Source organism: Lathamus discolor, chromosome 3 (assembly GCF_037157495.1).
Source record: "Lathamus discolor isolate bLatDis1 chromosome 3, bLatDis1.hap1, whole genome shotgun sequence".
NCBI lineage: Eukaryota > Metazoa > Chordata > Aves > Psittaciformes > Psittacidae > Lathamus > Lathamus discolor.
The window spans coordinates 121,925,341-121,937,702 of record NC_088886.1 but is presented as its reverse complement, the minus strand read 5'-3'; the positions used below and the strand labels follow the sequence as shown (position 1 = coordinate 121,937,702).

The 12,362-nt window shown below is 49.7% G+C and overlaps 1 protein-coding gene across 1 annotated transcript in view; it reads right to left on the bottom strand.

Annotated features, from left to right (window-relative positions):
• ITGB5 (integrin subunit beta 5) overlaps positions 1–11,713 on the bottom strand; it is a 63,970-nt gene extending 52,257 nt beyond the window's left edge. Inside the window, exons 1-2 of the mRNA XM_065671392.1 lie at positions 11,449–11,713; positions 7,241–7,326 (exon numbers count right to left, since the gene is read on the bottom strand). Coding sequence (XP_065527464.1) covers positions 7,241–7,326; positions 11,449–11,554 — 192 coding nt within the window. The 5' untranslated portion in view covers positions 11,555–11,713. The remainder of the gene's footprint in view (positions 1–7,240; positions 7,327–11,448) is intronic.
• Between the last annotated feature and the right edge of the window lie 649 nt (positions 11,714–12,362).

The following is a 12,362-nucleotide window of genomic DNA, read 5'->3' as shown; positions in this document are numbered from 1 at the left end:
AAGCGGTGGTACCAAGGGAAGCAGAACAAACCCACCAACCCAGACAGCCAAGTCAAGATGTGAAGCGGGAGACTGAGGTAGGGTGGCTCCAGGGACCTGTGCCCTCTTCCCTGGGTGAGCCAACTGCACAAGCACCACGTGTCCCCCCAGACTCACCATCACATGGGGACAAAAGTGACAGCAAGTGCTCCCTGAGGTGGAGCACAGCTAGAGCGGTTTGATGTGGGCAGGCTGTCCTGGGCAGCTTTGCCAGAGAGTAAGGGAAGTGGGAAAGCTTTCACAGGAGGTGGTCAGAGGGCAGCCCATGCTGCACGCAGAGAGGCGCAGGCAGTGGCTCACTCCCAGAGGACAGGCTGCCATGGCAGAGAGTGTCCCAGCGCCCATCCCCAGAGCTCCAGCCCTCCCTGCAAGCCCCGTGCGTGGTACACAATGCAGCCTTGTGTGGGACGGCACTCAGGAACAACCGGCTGCACAATGCAGCCTTTTGCAAGGAGCCCATTTCTTAGAATGCCTTTTTAATTTTTTCCCCCTGAAGCGCCAAAGGGAGCAAGTCACACGCCCCAAACTTAATGGATTTCCAGCAGTCGATTCCTACTTATTTCTGCACTACAACAATAGAGACAAGCATGTTCTGCTCCAGGGCTGATGGACTAAAATGACATGAAATAATGCAGAGAAGATGCTCACAGCGATGCCAGCCCCTCCTTCAGCTCTACAGCCAAAAAAACAGTGCAGGTCTGAATAAACCTCGCATTTTGCTGAAGCTCTGGCATGGCAGAGGATGGGGGAGACACTGGGGAACAAGAGGTCATCTGACAGATCCTGCTTTCATGCCCCACGAGGTGCCCTTGTGGAACCTGAGGAGAGCCTCAGATGCAGGGCCCCAGGACACAGGCAGAGGCTGTCTGCTGCGCTTTCTCGCCATGAGGTCCCAATGCTATTTGAAAAATGCGAGATTTGCATTCCAGCATCCAGCGGCGGGATCCAGCCAAGGAGATGGCACGTCGGAGGGATACGAACAGAAATTTCCTGGAACACATTGTGTAAACACATGAGCTTCCAGAAAGGAGGGCTGGGGCTATTGGAATCATCGGCAGCATGATGAAATAAAAATCAGGATCCCTCACAAAACCAAAGCCAACACCCCGCCTTGCAGAGCGGCGTGTTTAAGGGCAGTCTTGGAGAAAAGTGTGTCTCGGATGTGCTTTGATCTAAAAGCCAGTGAAAAGCTTGTGGGGCCCAGGCACACTCCTGGGCTGGTCCCCCCGTCAGCGGGGCACCTGTGAGGAGATGCTCTCCTACTCTCCCAGTACCCGGACCATGGCTCCAAATGAGCACCTCTGCTAGACCATTTCTGCTGCCAACTATTAGATATGACATGCTGGTTGTGCAAAAAAATCCCCACAAACAGCACCAGGAATGCCACTGGGAACCTTTAGCTCCCCAGGAATCACTGCTGGAGAGAAGCATTCAAACAGGATAGTATTTTGGGCTGCCTGTGCAACTGCAGCCTTTATCAGGTATTTCCAATTCTCCCCAGTGTCGGCTCCAAAGCCTCTTGATGTGAACGGAAAGACTCGCCTTCAAAGGACTTTGAATTAGGGTTTAATTTTCCGGCTGGGGTGGCAGAACAAGAGCCAGGAGGGGCGGGCAGCCCAGGGAAAAGAGGATGGTGGCTTCCTCCCCCAGCTGCTACTCTTTAGCAGTCAAGTTCATAACGCCACAAGAAACAGCCCTGGGTATGGTACTGTTTATACTGATGTTCATCATCCCAGCAAGGGGTGTACACAAGGGCAGTATCTGCAAGCTGAGAAGACAGCACCGGCACACAGGGCAAGGAGCACACCTGTGTGGGACCTGATGGGGGCTTTTTTGGGGCAGGGTGCCTGTGCAAGTGCAAGCCTGTCCTTTTGCATGGCGTCAAGAAGCCTTTAGCTGCTGTAATGTGGTTTTCTGCAGCCTTCGTTACAAAGGTTCTAGAAAGGAAGCCCAGGGGATTGGAGGAAAGCCCCCACACAACTCCTGGCAGGTGCTGCACGAAGCTTAGGCCAGCAGCACCTCTGCACACCTCCAGTTCTTAGGCTCCCCTCACTTGACCAAGCTCTTTTCTCTCAACTTTCTTCTAAAATGGGCCAGAGCACTCGCCGCAGGGCAGCAATTGCTAAGCTGCAGCTCAAATCAAACCCAGGTCTTTGCTTGTTTGGTAAAATGGAAAAAATACACCCTCAGGGGTGAAAGCATCCCAGGGGAAGGGGTGCAGCTCAGCACCCAGGGGTGCAGGACTGACCCATACTGCTTCTGTTTCTAATCCAGGAAGAGTGACACCAAGCAGGACACTGACAGCAGCCTTGGGAAGGCCCCACCAATCACCACAGCGTCCTGCAAGCAAACACCCCTCACGTGCACCTGTAGGTTAAAACCCAAAGCCCAAACTATGGCTACCAGGGACAATGCAATTCAAGTGCAAAGTTTTCTGCGACAGAGAATACTGAGGCTCCTGGAGGCTGAATGAAAGGAAAAAAGCATGAACGGTTTTGAGGGGTAAAGGGTATCATGCAGGTCCAAATAATTCACAAGCAACCACGCCGAAAGGCAGCCCCACGCTAGCTCAGACGTGGCACACTGGTTCAAACCCCAAATCCCGCTGAGCAGAGGACACCTCACAGTTAGCTAGGCAATTCAGTGTGCCCGAATACCCACCAACCATCTGCATGCCAGCTTCAGTGAGATACGCAGCGGGTACCCACGGCAAGCAGGAACCACCCCGAGCCCTGCCTTGTGCCCCGGAAAAGCCCTAATTCAAGAGGATCCCACCTAGACCTTGTTAGTAACATTAGCTGTTCACAGCCCAGTGGGCACTGTGCATTCCAGGCTCTGCGCTAACAAGCTCACAAAAGCAAATGCACACAAGCAGACAGAGTGAATGGAGACAACAGTGTGACAATTACATGCTCATCAGTTTGACAGTTTTAAGACAAATTGCTTGATTCATGCAAAAAAAAAATGGAGAATAGCACCAACTGTATCTAACGGACTATATTTAACACCTGGCTAGATACATCCCTACCATTTTTTGCTTTAATCAGTCCAGTTCTGCACTAATTCAGTCTGAAATATGCTTACTTTCTCCATTAAAAAACAAAATTGACATGTTCCCTCTAGGAACATCCTTGATTTTCCTTCCGTATTCTCCAGGTATACATTATAGAGATGGGGTAAAACCAACCTGATGGAAAAGAGAGGGTGCCATTGGGGAAATTTCAGTTTTATTGATCAAAAAGGAAAATTCAGTTTAACTAACATGCATCTTTATTTCACATGTACACACATAAATGCAGCCACATAGGTAATGCACGGATGAGCACACAGTGTACACTCTTAGAAACACAAGGAGCCTCTGCACACTGGTACGCGGCTTCCCAGAGCAGCAAACGAAGGTAACAGGAATGTAATGACATAATTCTCCTCCCTGTACTGGTACTGCCAAATCCTCTTTCGGAGAGCATTCCCCCTGCAACCACCTCAGGTGAGTTTATCATAAGCAAATCCCCCACCTGCCTATCACACCCCACCTGGCAGCTCGGAGCACAGCCCTGAACCCACACCCAGAGCCCCCTGCTCTACTTAGCTAGCCCAGTCAGCCCTGCTGAGCCTGGGCAACCTGATGCCGCTGCAAAAAAACCAACAAGCATCCTGCTCTCCCACCACAGAAACCAGGCTGCCACAGAGCAACCCCATGGGCTAGCGTGCATTTTCTAGCCAGAGTCTTTCATCAGCAGTGTGCCAGCAATTTCTAGTCATTTCCAGCTTCTTCTGTAGCTTGCAGGAGAAGCTGAGGAACCTTCCCAGATTCCAGCACAGATGGAAAGGCTGCAGCAGTCTCCATTTTCCAAGAGTTGTGTATTTTCCCCAGACAGCCCTGTGCTCAAGGCATGCTCAGGCGATGTTAAGGCCACACATTCATACCTCCTCTTTTAAGTACTGTTTAAGCAGATCACCTCATTTAAGTCCTGCCTTTCAAGGTATTCTTCCATAGGACAACAGATTCGAGGTCTGCTTCCAAATTTCCAACAGCCCAAAAACTTGTGGTTAGCTCAGCAGCCCCGGAGGGCTGCAGGGCTGCCGCATACCAGAAGCTGCTATCATCAACTCATCCATCATCATGCTCTTGGATGGGAGCAGAGGTGCCAAACACAACCAGAAGTGAACAGAAGCTGATTCAAGCCAACAGGACATGATGCACACTGTACTAACAGGTTAGTAGGTGGTAGTCGTAAATTTATGGCATCTTGACTATTCTACTGTAATCATTTATCTATACACATTCTCTTACCCACAATTCAAGGTAATGTAAATACAAGCAACCTTATCCCACTTGGAAAACTATTGGGATAGGGCTCCTTGTATCCACAGAATTGTTTTCATGCCCTCCAAACCCTTAGTTGCAGTCCATGAGCGCTTGAGATTTTCTGCTCCTTTGTAGTCACATGGAGCCTGGATCTGGGAGTGCAAAGGGTGATGGAAAAGGATACAGTCTTGCAGGAGGTTGCATGAAGCATGACCATGTCTGAGAAATAGCATAGCTTTTCTGCTCAAACTGCTCCTTTCCCACAGCCAAGGGGCCCCTCACAGCACTGGCATTGCTGGGCACCCAGGGAGACAAAGAATAAATGGGGATGATGGCACCTCAAAGTGATGTTATTCCACAAAGGAAGGAATATTATATATGAGAAGGTATATATAACAGGAAGATATATGTAAGTATGTTTTGTTTATAGATATTATAAACATATTTACACTTACTGTACATGTAATATATATGCGCATATTATAATATATATAAAAATACATACTTAGACTTCTACTATATATACTTCCTGACAAAATTATTGTTGCCCACAAAGATGACAACAACTGGCCCAATTTGCTCCCAAACCCATTAAGTAAATGCAAAGGGAGCAGACTAATCAGCTGATCACGTTTCTAAACCAACATAACTAGCATCCGTGGAAATCCCTCCAGTGTCTTAACTCTGATACTTAAACAGCAGCAGAGCTATAGAATTTGACTGGGATAAATGCTTCCAGGCAGCATACATAGCAAATGACAGCTAATGGAAATAGCTAAGGCAAACAGTCTAAAGGCAATTTAATAAGCGTACCTGACTGAGCTGCAGCAGAGGGACAGGAAATAAGGTTGCGAAATTAAGAGTTTATACTGTCACTTTAAAACTTTAAAAGTGGAAAACCTCTCGACATCTTTCGTAATCCCATTACCTCACCTGATGATCTCGGTTAAAGAGAAATAATTGGTTTCAAACAATAAATTCTATAAAACCCTATTAAATACAGAATTAGAGTGAGAACTTGCTAAATTTTAGCATGCAGCATGTAATGGGGACAGCAGCTTCTAAACACGTAGCTCTTGGCACCAAACACCTTGAAATGTATTTTTAAATTGCTATTGCAGGCTAAAGGTCAGGAAGTATTACAGCACTTCCCTGTAAACACCCATCTTCCTTCTTGGCCCCTCTGTTCCATTTAGAAAGATATTCTTTATTTTTGGTAATTCTCCTGTCTGCAAGATAAGAGTCAGGCTGCCAGTCCCACGAGCTGCCATACAATTAGTGGTCACACTGACCACCAGATAAACATTTCCACTGGCAGCATTTTGCTAAAAGTTGTCTTTTGATGCCAAGAAGAAAAAGAAATGTCAATAAAATAAACAAAAAGACAAGCTATTGGGTACCCATAGCTTAATAGCCAGCGTTCCTGGATCCAATCTCACCACTGCAGATGAGCTGGCTGCAAGAGGAGCTCTTACAGCTGTTTACAAGATGTCTTAAAAGCGGGATCTATAGGTTTACCCTTTCCCTTCTCCACACCATTCGCCTTGCTGTGAAAACCACCATGAAAGCCATTAACGCTGTCAGGTAGCATGGCGCTAGCAGCGTTAGGAGGTTCTCCTTGGAGAGCTGCAGCTGTGCTTACAAGCTAAGTGAAAACCCAGTAAAACAGACCTGGAGGATCAGAGGCTGGGGTCCCTCCTGAAATGCAGCCAAACCGTGGGGCTTGGGACACCCCTGGCCTTATGCCCATCTTCATCCCCATCCTCCACCCTGAGGGAATGCAGCCATCCCAGGCAGAGCTGGCAGGAGGAAGGATGGCAGCATCAGAAGGGCACATGGACATCACCTACATCCTCAGCTCAGCATCACCAGCTATAGCTGGAAGGTTCAGTGTGTGCTGAACCCCACAGCTTACCTGCCCCCAGACAGCACTGGGACAGCCACGCTACAGGAAAAAGGGTCAGCAGGAAACAGAAGAGCATCACGCCAGCCATGTTTGTCTAGAGGTTCAACATCATTCACTGCTCTGGGGTTTCTCACAGCCCAGAGCCAGTTCCTGGCACAGTACCTGTGCCTGCAAGTAGGCAGGGTCTTTCCCTACCTCAGTAAGCATCCACATTTCTCTCTTAAATACTTAGGACAGACACAGGCACTATGCACACAACATCTATCTATACATCAAACATTATCAGGTCTTTCACACACCTTGTTCTCCAGAAATCATTTCATGGTAAGATGTGTATTTGATAAGATATATATGTATAACTAAACTCATAAGCAGTCCTTAGGAAGCAGGGAAAGATATTTGCAATTTATCACAAACCAAGGAAGCCAAATTAAATTACAGGCGAGCAGCTTCAGCACCAATGTAAGGACGCATTTTCACTCTGAAGTGTGCAGTTAGGCTGTGTAACTCATTGCCAGACCATGGCATGGATGCCAGAAGCATGGTCAGCCCCCAGAATGACACAACAGATTCAGAAAGGAGAACTATCTTCGTTATAGAGAACCTGTGCCATGCCAGGCCACAGAGCAAGGGACACGTAGCGAGACATCAGCTGGGGGCTTAGGGCTTTTTAGGGAGAGAGCTTTCAAGCAAGGCTCCCTGCAACATGTAGGGACCCAGCACTCACCAAAAACAAGAAGGTAATTAAAGGGACAGAAGGACCCAAGGAACAGTGCTGCTCTGTTGAGTATGCGAAGGGGCCAGCAGGGTCAGAGACTTAATTCCTGTGATGTCAAAGAGCTGAGTAGTCACATGCACCCAAAACATGCTCAGCATGGAGCACCCACTGCCCTCATCCACCCCTTCTGGCATGGAACAGTCAGGGGGAACAGCCCCCTTCCTGTGTTACAGAGAGTATGCAAGACAAGCAAAGTCTGCCCACTTACCTCCTTGGAGCACCAGGCACATTTGGGATGCATGAGGAGACACTCTTCGCAGGATGTGGCACTTCCGCTGGTACACAGATTGAGACCTTCAGCAAGAGAGAACAGAGAACAGGGTGGGCTGAACTGCACTGCAAAACAGTGTTCAAGGGTTTTCTGAGATATTCTCAGCATTAAACATACTGTAAGTTCAGACAAGAGCAAAGGATATCCCAGGAGCTTAAAAGCCAGGAGAAGGCATAAATCTCTCTTCACCTGCAAGGAAGTCTTGCGTTCTTTTCCTTTCCTAAGAAAAATGAAAAGGACAGAAACCTGTGTTGGGGGGCTGAGAACCTCTAAAAGATTACTCTGGTATTTTTTCTTCCTTCTTTTTCAATGATTTCTGGTTAATAAAAGAGTTCAACTATTCATCTTCCTAACAAAATACTTCAATCACTGTGGACAGAAAGCAATAGGTGTTTGACCAGCCTTGAAATATGGAGGTGGCTGTCCAAAATCATTCCAAGATACCAACTTTCAGAGTCACACTGGGAACATCTTCTCATTTTTTCCAGCTGAATATATGAGGCACCCCTCCCCACAATTTTCATCTTAAAGCAGCTTTGGAAGATACTCATCTCCCTCTTCCACAGGGGTGATTTCCATAGTGGACTTGTTACAGTAAATTACTTTTGATTTATTATAAGTATCATTTCCACAGGATACCCAGGTTAAGCAGGGCAGCATGTTTGCACTGGGGCACATCCAAGGCTGGCTGGGGTGGAAGACACCACACTGCAGCTGAGGGCTCTCCCTGCCTGTGATGCTGGCAGGGGCTCTGCACCAGACAAGGCAGCAGCAACCAGGGCAGTGGTGATGCTCTTCACTCCTGGATTGCTGGTATCCAGCAACACAAGGGGTAACAAACAAGTTTCTCTTGTAAAATCCACGATTTAAAAGCTTGGGCTTTAAAAATGAAGTGGAACCACACAAGTTAAGCCGAAGCAAACATCAATGGTATTGGCTTTGAATGCAGCAGTTTGTTTAAGCATGCCTGCGGCTATGAATGTGCCCTTCGATACCACCGATGCCTCAGCTCTCCCGGGTGCAGCTATTAACTTCTACTGTCGATAACTGATTAAACAAATCTTCAGCCGAGGATTCAGCACAGAGGCTGCACACTCCCAATGAAACGCCTCTGGCTCGAACTCCCTGCCTGCTATTTTTTCCAACCCAAATGTCAATAAAAGCATTGTCAGGCCTCTATTTTCAGCCAGTTGCATCTGCGGATACCAAAGCACCATGCTGCTGCTGGGTGTAACTTGCAGATTGCACAGATTTGCCAATGGCTGCTGAAGAGCCACATGGAATTTTCTCCTGTCCCAAGGACTTTCTGCCCCAAGACCTTTGGATAAAAGATTTTTGCTGTATCCCATGTGATTATTACACCGAAAAATGAAAAGTGGTGGCTGCCTGTGTCATTCCCATATGGGGCCGGGCTGTGAGCGCAGGAAGCAGTGAATCAAGCTGGACAGCTGGAGGAAAACTTAGCATGCCTTAGGCTAAAAGCAAAAAGAGGATAAGTAGGTCCTGTCAGTAATTCTCAGTCATCGCCAAGGCACGACCGTGCCAGAACCCTGTACTGATGGGTCTCTGCTGCCCGCAAGGTGGTTAACTCTAACCCGGGAGCACGACGTCCTGGACTTTCTCTATGGCTCTCATTCAGATGGGCTGCTTGGGCCCATTCATACTGAACAAGAGCCTTCTTAGGGCTTTTTTTTTGCTGGCTGTTACCATGTAGCAAGGCATTTCATTCCTTGTTCACATTCAGAAGTTATATTCCAGCCCCTGGATGTTGCAAGAGCCCAAAACATGAATAGGTAATATAAAACAAAACGTAACTTGTTTGACTGAGTTATAATTTGCACAGAGATTAACACTAGTGCACATTACAACACAGCCCAAAGCCTCTTCCCAAGAGCTGCTGCTTTGGCTGTGGTGCACAGGGTAACAGAGCAAAAATAATGGGTTTTATAAAGCAAACACTTTGTGTTCATAGCCTGGCTACCCAGCCCTGGCTCTCCCACAGCTCCACTTGCCCATCTGCATGGAAATAGCATAATATTTACCCCCATTCATGACTGCTGGATTTTTTGAGAGTTTACTTAGTAACGGTAATATCTGAATGAAACCCAAAGTCTCCTCCTTCCACCCGCTGCCATGACCAAAGCAGCCCACGCTCCCGTGGCCAGCCATGGGGTAACATTCCTCTCAGTGGCAGCTTTTGAAGTTTCCAAGTATGCTTTTCTTTCCACTTTGGAGCAATACCAAACTGTTTCCAGCATTGTTGTTAAAACAGAAATTTGTGAAGCCCTCTGATTTTGGACTGAAATCTGAGCTTTTAGGGTTGGAGTTAAAACACACAGGATTTTCCAGATGCGAGTCTTTGCTGTGCTTGATTCAGCATGCTCTTTCCTGAGCTGGGCAAAGGAAGGACCTGAAGATGCTCATGCTAGTCCAGATCCTTCCAGATTCTGGGGCAAGTTACCTGATACGACTGGAAGAAACTCAGTCTGCTCCTTGATTCTGATGCATTCGATGAAACCACTCCTGAACATGAACTAAACTTCTTATAATGGGAAAAATTCCATCCAGGATTTAGTCTGGATTACTCTGGAGAAAAATAACCCACCCCTCCTGGACTGCTGAGCTCAGTACCCCAGGTCTGTCACACTGATGTCACCGTGTCCCAAGCTCTGCACCCTGTTTAATTTTGCAGAGCAGTATCCACCACAAAACTGAGACAAAAGGAGTCTCCAGACAGCACCTCTCCCTTGGGCTGAGCCACAAGAGAGCCCAGCAAAGTAGAGGAATACAGTGCATCCCACTATACAGCTGAGATTTTGATACATCAAAATACTGATGCAGAGCAAGATAGGAAACTTTCATGAAAGGTACTTAATAAACTTACTTATAAAGATGCTTGAGGCATCTTTATGACTAAATCAGACCTGATTTTAAACCTGTTCTGCAGGAAATCCTAGTTGGGCAGCTCCTCAATCTGAGATGGATGTACTGGCTTGCTTGGGGGGAAAAGAAAAGAAAAAAAGTGATGTACTTTGTTCTTTCTACAGCTAAGTGTGAAAAAACCCTCATTTTATCTATATAATAAGCAATGCAATAAGCATTTAAAAGCCTCATCCTTGGGATGATCTGATACACTCTTGAACCATCAATTCTAAAGATCACAGTTACAAAAGAAATGAATCAAAAAAGCCAAGAAAGCCTGTTCTGAGCTTTTCGCAGTCACATGTCACAGCACTCTGCAATATGAGCCTCTCCTTAAGATAACTCATGAGAACATTAAGCACTGAGAGCAAGTACCAGAATGGAGAACTTAGATATTTGGTGGGCATCCTTCATATAAAAAAGTTTCCCCAAGTGTTCAGAGAGGACTGGAAACGCATTTCCTGCGCTACTTAAGCAGAGTCACAAATCACACTGTGTCCAGGAGTGGTGCGAGCATCCCCACGGACGATAAGGATCGCTCCCCGGGAGAGATGGACACTGGGGGAAACAGTGTAAGATGAGAGCGAGGGAACGATGAGGTGAAAGTGAGGAGATCGGTCCCTGGGAGAGCAAAGGCTTGCGGCTTTCTGCTGCTGTCCTTCATCTAACCAATTAATACACACTGCTCAGACAAACATCCCAGGGAAGTGCTTTTCCGTGAATAGAAGTGGTCATCGCTAGTTCCATTAAAGTATCTACATAGACAGAAGTGTGTATATAGCTGCCCCACGCTTTTTAACACGAAGGTGTCAGATCCCGCCGCGCAACACCCAAGGATGCGGTCCATGCGCTGCTGAAGAGCGGGTCCCCCCGCCCCACAACAGGGGGCACGGCTGGCGGGGATGTGCGAGGTGCAGCCCGGCGGCGCGGCCCGGGCCCAGAGGGGAAGCACAGAGCCCCGGCAGCGGCCGCCCGCGGGGCTGGGGGCAGCGAGCTGCGTCCCGCCGGCGCCGGGGCTGGAGGGGGAACGAACGGGCGCACACGCGAAGCAGAGTGCGGGGCGCCGCGAGCGGGACTGGGGCAGGCGAACACGGGGAAAGAGAGGAGGAAAACCTACAACCCGCCACAAAAGTGCACCGGAGAGGGTCTGGGGGATAACCCGCCTTCCGGGGAGGCGTTTGCAGGGCCCGGAGCGGCGGGGAGCGGAGCGGAGCGGCCCTTACCTCTGCCGGGTTGCAGCGGGGCCGCCAGGAGGAGGAGGCGGAGGAGGAGGAGCGGGGGGGGCCGGCGGGCGGCGGCGGGGGCCGGCAGCCCCCCTCGGCGGGGCATAGTCCGGGCGGCCGGGGCGGCCGGGCAGCCCTTCCCGGCCGGGCCCTCCCCGCCGCCTTTTGTGCAGCCGCGGCGGCGGAGGAGGAGGCGGGGGCGGCGCCGCGGAGCTGCCCCGGGGGCGGCGGCGGGACGGGACGGGACGGGACGGGACGGGACGGGACGGGACGGGACGCGTGTCCGTGTGTGTGTCCGTGCGCCGGTCCCGGTCCCGGTCCCGCTCCCGGGGGTGCGCTGCCACCTCCCCGCCCCGCCGCGCCGTGCCGCGCCGCGCAGGGAGGCGGAACCCCGTCCCGCGGAGCGGGCACAGGCCGGCACGGCCTGGCCCACGCACACGTGTGGATGCGTGTGCACAGGGACGGGCACACTCGCAAACTACTCGGGCACACACAGTCGTGCGTGCCCGCGTCACATACATACATGTATGCACATTGCATGCACGCAGATGCAGACGCCCGCCTGCATACACACACATGCATGCGTGGACCTGCCCACAGATGCCTGCACATGTGCCCACACACGTGCATACCTTTCACAGGCACACACACAGAGGTGCACATACAGGGGACACCCCAACATGCGTCTACGGGCAGACGTGCGCAGCGTGCACAGACACATGGACACACAGATGACACACATGCGTACGTATCCAGAGGCACACCAGTAATGTGCGTCCTCCTCTCCTGGCTCACAGCAGGGCTTGCACCCATTTCCCCACGGGTCAGTGACTGCTCTTAGACGGCATTTTCCTGCTTCAGGGATTTTCTCTGTGCAAACAAGCTATGGCCATCTGTTAAAGGGCTCTCGAAGC